The sequence below is a fragment of the Bombina bombina genome, chromosome 5 (genome assembly GCF_027579735.1).
Source record: "Bombina bombina isolate aBomBom1 chromosome 5, aBomBom1.pri, whole genome shotgun sequence".
Classification (NCBI taxonomy): Eukaryota; Metazoa; Chordata; class Amphibia; order Anura; family Bombinatoridae; genus Bombina; species Bombina bombina.
In genome coordinates this window covers 171,763,440-171,780,390 of record NC_069503.1, presented here as the reverse complement: position 1 = coordinate 171,780,390, position 16,951 = coordinate 171,763,440, and the positions used below count along the sequence as shown (strand labels likewise).

At 39.6% G+C, this 16,951-nt stretch overlaps 1 protein-coding gene across 1 annotated transcript in view; it reads right to left on the bottom strand.

Annotated features, from left to right (window-relative positions):
* LOC128660139 (sodium channel protein type 4 subunit alpha-like) overlaps positions 1-16,951 on the bottom strand; it is a 659,663-nt gene that overhangs the window by 189,994 nt on the left and 452,718 nt on the right. Inside the window, 1 exon segment of the mRNA XM_053713786.1 lies at positions 1,598-1,718. Within this exon segment, the coding sequence (XP_053569761.1) occupies positions 1,598-1,718 (121 nt within the window).

Genomic DNA, 16,951 nt, shown 5'->3' with positions numbered 1-16,951 from the left:
AATAAGATACAAAGAGCTAAATTCTGATAGGGCAATTAATTACCAATTTAAGTGTTAACACCTGTTAAACAGATTAGTAGTTGGTTGGTATGGAAACCCCTGTATACATAGCCCTCACAGGTGATATACAAAGATTTGACAAGTAATACGTTGGTATGGAAACCTCTGTAAACATAGCCCTCATAGGTGATATACAAAGATTTGACAATAACAATATAAAGTTGTCACAAATAAAATTAAACAATATAAAACTATTAATATGATGCTATCTAATGGGATTTTTTATATATGAAACATTAATCTACGCTTATTATGATATGGATTTGTATAGAAATTGTATGGAGATATATAACATGAATTTGTACATATTGTGATTATTATTTGCATAAGTCTTGTATAGAGATGCTTAACAATCGCCAATGTTTTTAATATTGTTTAATTTTATTTGTGACAATTTTATATTGTTATTGTCAAATCTTTGTATATCACCTATGAGGGCTATGTATACAGAGGTTTCCATACCAACTTATTACTTGTCAAATCTTTGTATATCACCTGTGAGGGCTATGTATACAGGGGTTTCTATACCAACCAACTACTAATCTGTTTAACAGGTGTTAACACTTAAATTGGTAATTAATTGCCCTATCAGAATTTAGCTCTTTGTATCTTATTTTCTTTATAAAGCAAGTGTTTTTAACATTGTAGTATAGCCTGAGGAAACAGCCCTGTGGTGGCTGAGAAACGCGTCGCTGGTTTTAATAAAAAGTTTTTAAATATACATTTGCTACCATTTTTTTATTCTGCTCTTGTGGGGCCGAATATTTCTCTCTGCTGATTATTTTCTTCCAAGTTGTGACTATCCGCATCCTGGTCATTGGACTCCACAGTCCACTGGGCGGCTGAGAGGTCCCAGTACTGCTGATACTGCACCTGGCGGTGCTTTGCCTCTTGTAAGTGCAACTTTAAATATTCTTTATTCGATGTCAAAACGTTACTGGGCTATGCTTGTGCCTTTTTTGTCCTTCCAGGCATAAACTGATAGGCCCTTGTAAGGATCATCTTTATTTGGCTGGAGTTATCAGTGAGCTGGACCACTGTTTGAGTTCCAGACTGCTACAATAGCACCATTTGGGTGCACCTCACTTGTGAGTATATTTCCTATCCTGTTGATGTTGTGTGTCTGGCTGTCCTGACGTTACTAGGCCATGTTTGGCGCCTCTGTTCTTCTTCTATTATAATTTCCCCCCATTTTCTTAGAATACTTTGTTGAAAATCATGAAGGAAAGATTAGGAGCGTGCACGTGTCTGCAGTACTATATTGCAGCAGTTTTGCAACGTTATACATTAGCAAGAGCACTAGATAGCAGCACTATTTCCTGTCAGGTAGTGTTCCAAGAATAACATGAAAACAAAGCAAATTTGCTAACAGAAGTAGATTGGAAACGTTTTTAAAATTGTATGATCTGTCTGAATTATGAAATAAAAATGTTGTGTTTCGTGTCCCTTTAATAATAAAGTAAATGAGTATTATTAATGTGAATAATAGATGTTTCCTGGTAATTGTGTGCTGTGAAGTGAGGAAGACTTTGCTTACTTTCTGTAAAGCATTCCTCAGGTTCCTTTGCATCTTCTGAAGACTCTGGTTGCTGCTCGATGAGTTCCCGGGAATTCCTCAGATCCACGGTGCTGCATTCTGAAATAGTGTCAACTGGCTTCTGCAAATCAGGGAACACAAAACCTGTATTAGTGCACATGATAGTCTTACAAGGTGTATAAATGACTGGCTGGCTAGCCATCCTGATCATGACAGACGTAACTATATCACAGCCTCTTGTGAATGTCTGGCTGGCAGTGTGCATGCGTATGTGTGTGTGTGCATGCATGTGTTTGTGCATGCGTATGTGTGTGTGCATGCAAGTGTTTGTGCATGCGTATGTGTGTGTGCATGTGTACATGCATGTGTGTGTGCGTGTGTGTGTGTGTGCTTGCGTGTGTATGTTTGCATGTGTGTATATGTGTGTAAGTGTGTGTGTACTATTAGTAATAGACACATCTTCCTAGCTTTGTGTGTACCTGTGACAATATGCACAGCTGGCTGGCAATGAATGAGTGTGTGCATGTTAAAATATGTACAGATGCCTGGTAACATAATGCCATGGTAGGCAATGTGAGTGGGTGTGGTTGGTAATGTGTGAGTGTATGTATCTGAAACGTGCACATCTGGTTGGTAATGTGTGAGTGTGTGTATGTGAAATGTGAGTGTATGTATGTGAAAACGTGCACATCTGGTTGGTAATGTGTGAGTGTGTGTATGTGAAATGTGAGTGTATGTATGTGAAAACGTACACATCTGGTTGGTAGTGCGTGAGTGTGTGTATGTGAAAACGTGCAGATCTGGTTCGCAATGTGTGATTGTATGTATGTGAAAACGTGCAGATCTGGTTGGTAATGTGTGAGTGTATGTATGTGAAAACGTGCAGATCTGGTTGGTAATGTGTGAGTGTATGTATGTGAAAACGTGTAGATCTAGTTGGTAATGTGTGAGTGTATGTATGTGAAAACGTGTAGATCTAGTTGGTAATGTGTGAGTGTGTGTATGTGAAAACGTGCACATCTAGTTGGTAATGTGTGAGTGTATGTATGTGAAAACGTGCAGATCTGGTTGGTAATGTGTGAGTGTGTGTATGTGAAAACGTGCTCATCTAGTTGGTAATGTGTGAGTGTATGTATGTGAAAACGTGCACATCTAGTTGGTAATGTGTGAGTGTATGTATGTGAAAACGTGCACATCTAGTTGGTAATGTGTGAGTGTATGTATGTGAAAATGTGCAGATCTGGTTGGTAATGTGTGAGTGTATGTATGTGAAAACGTGCACATCTAGTTGGTAATGTGTGAGTGTATGTATGTGAAAACGTGCACATCTAGTTGGTAATGTGTAAGTGTATGTATGTGAAAATGTGCAGATCTGGTTGGTAATGTGTGAGTGTATGTATGTGAAAATGTGCAGATCTGGTTGGTAATGTGTGAGTGTGTGTATGTAAAAATGTGCACATCTGGTTGGTAATGTGTGAGTGTGTGTATGTGAAAAAGTGCACATCTGGTTTGCAATGTGTGATTGTATGTATGTGAAAACCTGCAGATCTGGTTTGCAATGTGTGATTGTGTGTATGTAAAAATGTGCACATCTAGTTGGTAATGTGTGAGTGTATGTATGTGAAAATGTGCACATCTAGTTGGTAATGTGTGAGTGTGTGTATGTGAAAACGTGCAGATCTGGTTTGCAATGTGTGAGTGTGTGTATGTGAAAACGTGCACATCTGGTTGGTAATGTGTGAGTGTGTGTATGTGAAAACGTGCAGATCTGGTTGGTAATGTGTGAGTGTGAGTATGTGAAAATGTGCAGATCTGGTTTGCAATGTGTGAGTGTGTGTATGTGAAAACGTGCACATCTGGTTGGTAATGTGTGAGTGTGTGTATGTGAAAACGTGCACATCTAGTTGGTAATGTGTGAGTGTGTGTATGTGAAAACGTGCAGATCTGGTTGGTAATGTGTGAGTGTGTGCATGTGAAAACGTGCACATCTAGTTGGTAATGTGTGAGTGTATGTATGTGAAAATGTGCACATCTGGTTAGTAATATGTGAGTGTGTGTATGTAAAAAGGCGTATACCTGGTGTGTTATGGCGGGTATATAAAAATGTGCACCTCTGGTTGGTAATTTGAGTGTGTGCTTCTGAAAATGTGCAATGTGTGCATACAGGCTCTACAAATACCAGATAATAATAAAACAGGTAGCTAGACAAGTACCAACTGTGCAGTATTCACATCTGGCTGACAGTGCATATGCTCTGCTGGTTGTGTGTGTATACAGCTGACCAGGCACATAACTACTGTGCAGTATGTACACCTGGCTGTCAGTGTGTATAAGTCAGCTAGCAAGGCATACGTCAACTGCTTATTATAGACATATAACACAAATTATGTATTTAAAATAAAAGAGCAGTATGAGTACAGTTATCGTTCCAGACCAAAAATGAAGCACTGTCAGAGATTTCTTTAAATGCTTAAAACTGCTGAAAAGAAGCACACGTTCTCTAGATTACATTTTAGTTTAAACATATATTTTAGATCATTCACAGACTATGTCACTTGTCCCTCTTCAGTGATTATTATACCCCTGTGGTTAAAACCACCTCAATTTTGGATACATCAAATTCAGATCTTTGTAAATACTGAAGGCCAGTTAAGTTAAATACCCTCAGTAAGTTATTCAACATCTGCCCACAATGGCTTGATGCTTAGGTAAAATTTGCCTTAGTAAATATATGCAATAAACAATCACACCAAACACTTCCTCAACACTCAGTCAAGAGTCAACAGTCCAGGAGGCAACAAGTATATAAAAGTATAAACTTTATTGTAAATCCATTTAAAAGAAAGGGAACCAGAGTAAAAACAAATACATTGCTATAAGCAAAGGTGGCACTGTACGCCTTTCGGGCTGCTCCCAGCCCTTGCTCCCTAGCTCTCTGCCTTTACATTGGGTTAACCTATTATACCCATTGCCTGAATAATTATTTAACGGTATGCTCCTAAGTATAAAGTGCACAAACATTTATATCATGTCTCTTTTCATTATTATACAGATTTAATGATATCTTTTTGTCATCATTACAAAATAAGGATTACTGCTAAATAGGGATAGACTGTGGAAAGGGAGGGGGGAAGGAGAAGCAAAAATATGCCATTAGTTTAATAAAATAAATTTATATCCATATGAGATTTCAAGCCCTGAGGATATCTGGTATCCAAAAGAAACATCCAATAAACTGCTCTCTTATCTCTATTGCCCCCTTCGGTCGGTTTGGGTATGAATTCAATACCGTGTATCTGTAACAAACATATCAGAATTGTGATTAATTCTGAGATGCCTACCGACTGCGTAAGGGTCTTTTTGTATGCCCTACATATTGTTTGCTACAAGCTTTGCACGTTAGACGATAGATAACAAACATGGGTGGTGTTACAGTTAGTTATTTTGAATCCATGTCCTCCTTAATATGTTGGCACGTTTTGCATCTACTACACTTAAAGAAACCTTTGCTCCTAGTAAGCCATGTAGAGTTAGTTTTAATAGCTGGTAGCTCATCGCTCAGCACAGGGAAAGCTGCAGACAAATAAAGGATCTTTCAGCATGAAGTATTTTACACTTCATGACTGAAAGTCCCCTTTATTTGATGCATTGGTAAATCTTAGTGTTTCACAAACACTAGGATTTACTATCACTTTAAGATGGGATCCTCATATAAGATAGGAAGACACTGATTTATATTTCTACATACTCGTTTGTAAGCAGTGCTATATGTAGTGACAAAACTGTCCTTTAGGAATTGATCTAGTCAAGATGTCTAGGGTGGCAGTGACCATAATGTAAGATGGTATTTCCTGCTATCTCTTTTCTGAATATTTCAACCTCTAAGCATCTGTTAGTGCAATAAATTTGCAATCTAACATCCAAAAAGTTTATTTTTATCTGGTGTTGTTCCAAAGTGACCTGTACATTCAGATCATTGTTGTTCCTTTCCATACTAACAGCAAATCATCTATATATCTGCCATAATAGATGATATGTTGTCTACAGGGGTTGTTATCTCCAAAGGCGCTGGACAATAAACAATCCACTCAACACTGGCAACTGATAATACATTTGTGTTGCATGCACTATATGTAGAGTGAAAACCGCAAAACGTGTGTATATGTTGCTGATGAGTGTATGTGACTTCAAATGTGTGTAACTGGTTATGGGCTAGATTACGATTGGAGCGATAGTTTGCACTCCTCCGTTAACTCCGCTAGATGGAGGCGTTTTGCGCCTATTCGGTAGCGTGCTTACTACAAGTTGAAAGTAAAAAGGTTTTGCATAAGCGTTAACACGACGAGGGCCAAAAGCCAAAGTCAAAATGTTGCGACCATGTAAACTTATTCCTGCATAGACTTCAATAGAGGGCAAAAAGTGGGGAAAAAAACTAGTGAAAGTTAGAGTGAGTGGAATGCAAGAATAGAAACACTGAACAACAGAAGTTTTTAAAAAAGATTTACTGAATGATATTCAAAAAGGGCAAATTCATAGTTTAAAGGGACAGTAAACGCCAGAAATGTTATTGTTTAACCCTTTAACACCATTAGGACGTTGTATTTCGTCTGAATTTTGCTGGGCTTTAGAGCCGAAGGACGAAATATAACATCCTAACAGCTTGGCTTTCCTGAAGCCACTGGCGATTCCCTCATGGGATCGCGGTCTGGAGGGCGTGCCTAGCATCATAGGGACGCCCCCCTGACGCGATCCCATCATTGAAATGTCGTGATCACTTGCACGATCGCGAGATTTCAATTTGTTTACATTGGAACAGTTGTTTCGATGTAGACAAGTTAACCCCGACACAAAAGGGTTAAAAAGATAGATAATCCCTTTATTTACCATTCCCCAGTTTTGCATAACCAACACTTTAATAGAAATATACTTTTTACCTCTGTAATGAACTTGTATCTAAGCTTCTGCAGACTGTATCCTTATCTTAGATCTTTTGACAGACTTGCATTTCAGGCAATTAGTGCTGACTCTTAAATAACTCCATGTGCTGGAGCATAATGTTATTTATACTAAATACATGAACAAATGCCCTCTAGCTGTAAAAAACTGTCAAATGCATTTAGATAAGAGGCAGCCTTCAAGGGCTAAGAAATTAGCAAATGAGCCTACCTAGGTTTAGCTTTCAACTAGGAATACCAAAAGATTTGATGATAAAAGTAAATTAGAAAGTTGTTTAAAATTACATCCCCCATCTAATCATGAAAGTTTAATTTGGACTTTACTATCCATTTACGTTGAAGAACACAGAAACAGCAAGTGTGAGCATAGGTCCAAGGAGTTCAGAGAACCTTAGTAGTAGCTCAAATAGTGCAATATACCCAATGGGTACAGATATTGAGACTGTCACGGGATACCAGGTAGGTACAACAGGCACAGCTAGTTTGAGGAAATATGTCACTGGTATAGTAGACACAGGATACTCAGCAAGCACAGGATACCCAGCAGGTACTGTTGGCCAAACTGTCATAAGATACCAGGTAGGTACAGCAGGCACAGCTGGTTTGAGGAAAGCTGTCACTGGTATAGCAGACACAGGATACTCAGCAGGCACAGGATACCCAGTGGGTACTATAGGTGAGATTGTCACTGGATACCAGGTAGATACAGCTTCAAGAACAGGATGAGTGTACACCCTTTCCAGTTAAATACACTGCAATATGAAATATCAATTTTAATAATTTCTAATATGTTTTATTGTGTTTTTAATATAAATACTTAACAATCGAAAGTACTTCACATAGAAGAAAAATGTCTTTTATTATTAAATCTCTCTCTCTTTCTCTGTATATATCCATATAGATATATATTTTACACAAATTTTTTAATGAAAGCTAAGCCTAGGAAGGCTCATATGCTAATTTCTAAGCCGTTGAAGGCTGCCTCTTATCTCAGTGCATTTTGACAGTTTTTTCACAGTTAGAAACTGATAGTTCATGTGTGTCATATAGATACCATTGTGTGAGTTATTTATGTGTCAGCACTGATTTGCTAAAATGCAAGTCTGTATTGCTCAATGAGAAGCAAATTCACTATAACAGGAATATATTGCTTTACAACTGAAGAAACGTTTGAATGTTGTAGAGTCTCATACACTACTACAGCCTCACATACACAGCCTCAACACAAGATCCTGTCCTTTATATTTCTTCCTCTCTCCTGTGAGGCCCAACTGTGTGAAACATTTTACTGCGACCACTAACTACTTCACTTCTTCATTGTGGGTGCAATTGCCTATGACTGACCAGTATACACCAACATTTTTCTTATTTAAAAGATAATCCCTTTTATTACCCATTTCCAGTTTTTGCATAACCAACACAGTTATATTAATATACTTTTTACCTCTGTGATTACCTTGTATCTAAGCCTCTGCAGACAGCCTCCTTATCTAAGTGCTTTTGACAGACATGCAGTGTAGTCAATCAGTGACGACTCCTAAATAACTTTACGGGAGTGAGCACAATGTTATCTATATGACACACATGAACTAACACTGTCTAACTGTGAAAAACTTTCAAAATGCTCTGAGCTAAGAGGCGGTTTTCAACGGTTTATTAATCAGTTTGAGCCTAGCTAGGTTTAGCTTTTCAAAAATACCGCCAAGGGAACAAAGCAAATTTGATGATAAAAGTAAATTGGAAAGTTGTTTAAAATTGCATGCCCTATCTGAATCATAAAAGTTTAGTTTTGACTTTACTGTCCCTTTAAAGGAAAAGTAAACTTCCGTGCAGCTCAAAGGGGTTAATAAATGTAGGTAGGTGTCGGCGATATTAGGGACGGCAAATTAGGGGTTAATAAAATTTAAGTACATCCACTATGCTATATCGCCGTCATTCCCCCTTGATATGACGAAAATCGTCTTCATGATCCTCATTGGTCCCTCAGTAGCATCCCAACAGACTAACTACACGCCCTCAACTTAAACTACACATGCGTGTCTCATTGAATCGCCTGCCTGTATAGATGCGTGTTCATGAGACACGCATGTGCAATGACGGCACAGGAACAGATAACACAATCTCTGCTACGATGCAAAACAATAAATCGAGTGATTCATTGTTTTACTATGTATCACAGCAGAGATCGTATTTTAACGCATGCGCAATACAGGATGCTTCACTGGAGCGTGCACGGATGACCACGTAAGAGCGGGTGGGACCGCTCATACTTCTGAAAGAGAAAAACCAGGAAATGAGCGGGTGGGCGGAGGATCAATAAGTACGGCATGTGCGAAAAATAATAAATATAAAAAAAATAACAGGATTTTGAAAAAAAAACTTAGCGACTAGATACAGGGTGATAAGATGGATCAATGGCATTAAGGTTTTTTTATGAAAATTAACATGGCAACCACACTGGCAATGTGTTTTAGTCTTTGGCAATCAAATAGGGGCAAAAAATAGGGGCACCAATACATGAAGCTGAGAAAAAATTTAAAGGGACACTGAGCCCAAATTTTTTCTTTCAGATAGAGCATGCCATTTTAAGCAACTTTCTAATTTACTCCTATTATCACATTTTCTATATTCTCTTGGTATGTTTATTTGAAAAGCAAGAATGTAAGTTTAGATGCCGGCCCATTTTTGGTGAACAACCTGGGTTGTCCTTGCTGATTGGACAGCACTAATAAGCAAGTGCTCTCCGTGGTTCTGAACCAGAAATTGGCTCCTTAGCTTAGATGCCTTCTTTTTAAAATAAAGATAGCAAGAGAACGAAGAAAATTTGATAATAAAAGTAAAATAGAAAGTTGCATGCTCTATCTGAATCATGAAAGAAAAAAATTAGGTTCAGGGTCCCTTTAAAATGAATATTGGAAAATGTTTTACAATGTATCCAAATATTCCCATTTACTTTTACTTCTATTATCTAATTTGCTTCATTCTCTTGGTATCCACTGTTGAAAACATACTTAGGTAGGCTCAGGAGCAGCAATTATAAAAGGGAGCCAGCTGCTGATTGGTGGCTGCATATACTGCATATGACTCTAGTCATTGGCTCACCCAATGTGTTCACCTAGCTCCAAATAGTGCGTTGCTACCTCTTCAACAAAGAATACCGTGAGAATGTTGCAAATTTGAAAATAGAAGTAAATTGGAAAGTTGTTTACAATTGTGTGTTTTGTGTGAATCATGAAAGAAAATATTTTGTGTTTCAAGTCCCTTTAAAATAGCTATATTATAACACCATGTGGTTGTCACACAGATGTTGCACATAATCCAGATGCAGTGTCAGTGAACAACAGTGAAGTCAAATTCCTTATTATAAATCTATTAAATAACAGTGGGGTCAGATAAAAAGAATTAGAGGATTGTATTGCCCCCCCCCCCAGGATATTTGCTGGAACAACCAAATAGTATCCCTAGAATAAATAATTTGTTCCTCATTTTTTGTTCTGCACACACAAATCAATCCAAACTAAATGCTGCCAAGTATTTGACCCAGCTAGCACATGGAGTGAGGCAAAGCGCATCATTGTTGAATAGAAACATGCCACTAGATGTCACTCATGAGAAGTTTTAAGACCAATATTTGAGGCATTTTACACTCAAGAGGTGGAGTAAATCCAGTTGACAGTGATGGCTTCTTTCCTAAGACTTTTTATCACACACACTTACATAAAAAAGATATTTATGAAGGATCGAGTATCAATATCCCTTTAAACCACTGTTTCCTAATTCCAGTCCTCAGGTCTCTACTAACAGGCCAGATGTTTAGCATAACCTTGGACGAGAAGACGTTAGATAACCACAACTAGTGAGCAGCTAATTATATCACTTGTTCTGTATTTCAGACATCCTGAAAATCTGGAGTTAGGAAGCTTTAGTTTAACCCTTCAACCAAAGCCTATTTGCAGACAAAAGGTTATTTTTCAAGCTTATAAGTGACCTACAAAAAAATGTTTCAAAATATCATTAAATGCATCTAAACAAAGACAAACCAAAATACATTTCTTTCCATAATGTTGCGGTTTTGCAGAAACATGAAAGGCTTCTTCCTTGATAGTGTTAAATTAGTGGAATTCCAACATAGCCATTGTCATGCAGAGGCAATGTGTTTTCCTGTCGCATTGTAAGTCTTTCTATTTGTATTCTGTGATGTATTTAAAGGTGACAGAGGAAGTAAGGATTACAGTGTCATTACTGGGTCACTTAATATTAGAAGAGGAATGTTCCATCCTTTTCACGGATCATTTCAAAGCAGGTTGATTTGAGCACGTGTGTAAATCTGAGTCTGCACACTATACACACTCTACAGATTAACGCTTTGCTGAAATTTGTTGTTTTTTTTTTACATTTTTAATATTTTAAAAAGAAATAAGGATCTCATAGCTATTACTGTTATTTGCTCTTACACTTGTTGTTGGATTTTTGTTTTCAAATTAAAGAAGCCAATAATCATTCTGTAATAGATTAGAAGGTACATTTTACATTGCGATTGTATTGATCTTTTGCTTTAATCTGGCACCACATTTTTCTAGGGACTGGTTTTATTTTTTTTAAATAAAAGTTCACCATTCATTTATAATTGCTTTGTAACTTATCTGTGGTTAGGAAAACCTGTTGTGTCTCCCTGATGTGCATTTTTATTTCATGTGTGTCAATGCAGTATGTATGACTACTGTGTGTATTCATAGCAGGCATATGTGTCTCTGATTTGGTTATGTGTCACTGCCAGGTATATGTCTGACATGGCCATGTGTGCCGTTGCCTGGAATATGCCACTGCTGGGTATAGGTCTGACATGCTCATATGTGCCAGGCATTTATGTCACTACAACGTGCATATCTGCCATGCTTGTGTGTGACCTTGACAGGCATGTTGTCTCACTGCAGTGTGAATGACAGCCATGCTTGTGTGCCCATGTCTGGCATGTATGTTTCTGCAGGGTGTGTGCGTCTGTCAATGCCTGGCATGTGTGTTTCTGCAGGGTGCGTATGTGCCCATGCCTAGCATGAGTGTTTTTGCAGGGTGTTTGTGTGTCCATGCCTGACATGTGTGTCTGCAGGGTGTGTATGTGCCCATGCCTAGCATGAGTGTTTTTGCAGGGTGTTTGTGTGTCCATGCCTGACATGAGTGTTTCTGCAGGGTGTGTGTGTGTGTGCCCATGCCTGGCATGTGTGTGTCTGCAGTGTGTGTGTGTTCATGCCTGGCATGTGTGTCTGCAGGGTGTGTATGTCCATGCCTGCCATGTGTGTCTGCAGGGTGTGTGTATGTCCATGCCTGGCATGTATGTCTGCAGGGTGTGTGTATGTCCATGCCTGGCATGTATGTCTGCAGGATGTGTGTATGTCCATGCCTGGCATGTATGTCTGCAGGGTGTGTGTATGTCCATGCCTGGCATGTGTGTCTGCAGGGTGTGTGTGTCCATGCCTGGCATGTGTGTCTGCAGGGTGTGTGTGTGTCAATGACTGGCATGTGTGTCTACAGGGTGTGTATGTCCATGCCTGGCATGTGTGTGTCTGCAGTGTGTGTGTGTTCATGCCTGGCATGTGTGTCTGCAGGGTGTGTGTATGTCCATGCCTGGCATGTATGTCTGCAGGGTGTGTGTATGTCCATGCCTGGCATGTATGTCCGCAGGGTGTGTGTATGTCCATGCCTGGCATGTGTGTCTGCAGGGTGTGTGTGTCCATGCCTGGCATGTATGTCTGCAGGGTGTGTGTATGTCCATGCCTGGCATGTGTGTCTGCAGGGTGTGTGTGTGTGTCAATGACTGGCATGTGTGTCTACAGGGTGTGTATGTCCATGCCTGGCGTGTGTGTCTGCAGGGTGTGTGCATATTCATGCCTGGTGTGTGTGTCTGCAGGGTGTGTGTGTGTCAATGACTGGCATGTGTGTCTACAGGGTGTGTATGTCCATGGCCATGCCTGGAATGTGTGTGTCTGCAGTGTGTGTGTGTTCATGCCTGGCATGTGTGTCTGCAGGGTGTGTATGTCCATGCCTGCCATGTGTGTCTGCAGGGTGTGTGTATGTCCATGCCTGGCATGTATGTCTGCAGGGTGTGTGTATGTCCATGCCTGGCATGTATGTCTGCAGGGTGTGTGTATGTCCATGCCTGGCATGTATGTCTGCAGGGTGTGTGTATGTCCATGCCTGGCATGTATGTCCGCAGGGTGTGTGTATGTCCATGCCTGGCATGTGTGTCTGCAGGGTGTGTGTGTCCATGCCTGGCATGTATGTCTGCAGGGTGTGTGTATGTCCATGCCTGGCATGTGTGTCTGCAGGGTGTGTGTGTGTGTCAATGACTGGCATGTGTGTCTACAGGGTGTGTATGTCCATGCCTGGCGTGTGTGTCTGCAGGGTGTGTGCATATTCATGCCTGGTGTGTGTGTCTGCAGGGTGTGTGTGTCCCTGCCTGGCATGTGTGTCTGCAGGGTGTGTGTGTCCATGCCTGGCATGTGTGTCTGCAGGGTGTGTGTGTCCCTGCCTGGCATGTGTGTCTGCAGGGTGTGTGTGTCCCTGCCTGGCATGTGTGTCTGCAGGGTGTGTCCGTCCATGCCTGGCATGTGTGTCTGCAGGGTGTGTGTGTATGTCCATGCCTGGCATGTGTGTCTGCAGGGTGTGTGTGTCTCTGTCTGGCATGTGTGTCTGCAGGGTGTGTGTGTCTCTGTCTGGCATGTGTGTCTGCAGGGTGTGTGTGTCCATGCCTGGCATGTGTGTCTGCAGGGTGTGTGTGTCCATGCCTGGCATGTGTGTCTTGAGGGTGCGTGTGTATGTCCATGCCTGGCATGTATGTTTCTGCAGGGTGTGTGTATGTCAATGCCTGGCATGTATGTGTCTGCAGGGTGTGTGTATGTCAATGCCTGGCATGTATGTGTCTGCAGGGTGTGTGTGTGTTTCCATTTATGGCATGTGTGTGTCATAGCACTGTGTATGACTATCATGTAGGTATTAGGCATCTGTGTTAGCATTCTACAATAACAAGGTTGTTTAATCTAAGCACTGTAAAATGTGCCATTTATATGGTCCCAGGTACTCAAAATTGTATAACTTTTGTGACTGACTCATCAATATATTATTATATACATTTTTACAGAGACTTCATGAGGCCCAACTGTATGACACATTTTACTGTGACCCCAGAAGAAAAAAATAAAATTCTGAAATATTTGAAATGGTCCATCGTAACTGAATATTGGAAAATCGTTTACAATGTAACATTCTATTCAGTGGGAAACTAACATGAGATATAGAAACGTAGGCTGTATTTCTCCTTCCTTATTTCAAATGTCACATTGAAAACTATTTTTTCAACACTGAATTCAAGGGGTCTTAAAATTGTAAAATGAATATTTGACAAAGACTTTGGGATATGCAATAGAATTACTGACCAAAGTGAATGTCCTTTATGTGTGTGTACCTCTCACATATGTATGTATGTATATAATGTGTATGTATGTATGTATATAATGTGTATGTGTGTGTGTATATATATTTATATATACACACATGTGTTAGAGCCCCTGTGCTTTACTTATTTTTGTATATAGCTAAACTACAAGTGATGACCATTTTAGGATGACGCAAGCTTATCTTAGATTAATGCACCGTATCAACTATTTAGACATAACATAATATGTGAAGATGCACATTTACCTTATAGTGAATTTATAAACAACACTTAATTATGGATAAAAGTTGTTCTTTGTCAAAGCAAAAGCTGTAAACTATCGCCTAGATTTAGAGTCCTGCGGCCAAAGGGGTGCGTTAGCTACGCGTGCTTTTTTTCCCCCGCACCTTTTAAATACTGCTGCGTTAGGCTCCAAAAAGGGAGCGTACAGGCATATTTACCGCCACTGCAACTCTAAATACCAGCGGTGCTTACGGACGTGGCCAGCTTCAAAAACGTGCTCGTGAACGATTCCCCCATAGGAAACAATGGGGCATTTTGAGCTGAAAAAAAACCTAACACCTGCAAAAAAGCAGCGTTCAGCTCCTAACGCAGCCCCATTGTTTCCTATGGGGAAACACTTCCTAAGTCTGCACCTAACACCCTAACATGTACGCCGAGTCTAAACACCCCTAACCTTACACTTATTAACCTCTAATCTGCTGCCCCCGCTATCGCTGACACCTGCATATTTTTTTTAACACCTAATCTGCCGCTCCGTACACCGCTGCAACCTACATTATCCCTATGTACCCCTGATCTGCTGCCCCTAACACCGCCGACCCCGATATTATATTTATTAACCCCTAATCTGCCGCCCCCAACTACCTTCAATTATTAACCCCTAATCTGCCGACCGGACCTCACCGCTACTCTAATAAATGTATTAACCACTAAAGTTAAGTCTAACTCTAACCCTAACACCCCCCTAAATTAAATTATTTTAACTAGGTAACTATTAAATAGTTATTAACTATTTAATAGCTATTGTACCTAGTTAAAATAAATACAAAGTTGCCTGTAAAATAAATATAAATCCTAAAATAGCTACAATATAATTATTATTTATATTGTAGCTATATTAGGGTTTATTTAACAGGTAAGTATTTAGCTTTAAATAGGAATAATTTATTTAATAAGAATTATTTTATTTCGTTAGAATAAAATTATATTTAACTTAGGGGGGTGTTAGTGTTAGGGTTAGACTTAGCTTTAGGGGTTAATACATTTATTAGAGTAGCGGCGAGCTCTGGTCGGCAGATTAGGGGTTAATACTTGAAGTTAGGTGTTGGCGATGTTAGGGATTGCAGATTAGGGGTTAATACTGTTTATTATAGGGTTTTTGAGGCGGGAGTGAGGCGGATTAGGGGTTAATACATTTATTATTAACCCCTAATAGTTATTATCCGGATAGTTATTATCCGGTCGGCAGATTAGGGGTTAATAATTGTAGGTTGGTAGCGACGACGTTGGGGGGGCAGATTAGGGGTTAATAAATATTATGTAGGGGTCGGCGATGTTAGGGGCAGCAGATTAGGGGTACATAGGGATAATGTAGGTGGCGGCGGTGTGCAGTCAGCAGATTAGGGGTTAAAAATTTTTAATAGAGTGGCGGCGATGTGGGGGGCCTCAGTTTAGGGGTACATAGGTAGTTTATGGGTTTTAGTGTACTTTAGAGCAAAGTAGTTAAGAGCTTTATGAACTGGCGTTAGCCCATAAAGCTCTTGACTCCTGACTTTTTTCTGCGGCTGGAGTCTTGTCGTTAGATTTCTAACGCTCACTTCAGCCAAGACTCTAAATACCGGCGTTAGAAAGATCCCATTGAAAAGATAGGATACGCAATTGTCATAGGGGGATCTGCGGTATTGAAAAGTCGCGGCTGGAAAGTGAGCAATAGACCCTTTCCTGACTGACTCTAAATACCAGCGGGCGGTAAAAAACAGCGTTAGGACCCCCTAACGCTGGTTTGGACGGCTAATGCAGAACTCTAAATCTAGGCGTATGTGTTTTTAAACTGCTGCAAATTGATTAAAGGAATAGTCTAGTCAAAATATTTCTTCGTTCTCTTGGTATCTTTATTTGAATTTAAGTTTAGGAGCCGACCTATTTTTGGTTCAGAACCTGGGTAGCGCTTGCTGATTGGTGGCTATATTTAGAGACTAATCAGAAAGCGCTACCCAGGTGCCGAACCAAAAATGGGCTGCCTCCTATGCTCACATTCCTGCTATTTAAAATAGAGATACCAAGAGAACGAGGAAAAAATTATAATAGGCATTAATTAGAAAGTTGCTTAAAATTACACGCTCTACCTAAATCACAAAAGTTTAATTGTGACTAGACTATCCTTTTATACCAGCTTTTTGTTTTTGCAGCATTTGCAGGTGACTGGATTTGCTTGTTGACCACCCAAGAGAGCATGGGGCAAGAATAAGTTTTACATAAAAGCAATAGATGTTTATTGTCCTTTTTAGAGATATCATCACATTATTAGGGAATTATAAGACTAAACTAGGATTAAAACAAATACATTTTAATCCAAAATATAACTCCAAAAACAGATGTTGTTTGTTTTTTTAACATGTCTCTTTAACCAAAGGCTATGACTACTCAAGGGAGACAGTCAACCTTTTTGTTAGATTTATTTATTTTCAAATCAAAGCTTAAAAACAATTAGTTTTTCAAAACTACAGGTAGCTGTTTTGTTACTGAATACAAAGTGCAGATTGAATTATTGTGCAATACTGGTTAGGACTGACTTTCCCCAGGTAAAGCATTAGGAATATAATAACTGCACACTCATGTCTTATTTCAACTTACAAATCACGTATTACGCGCAACAGTTTATTAAAGAAACGAAAAACCCCGATGTAATACAAAGATAGCTGTGTGTAGGAACAGACTGTCTGAAAG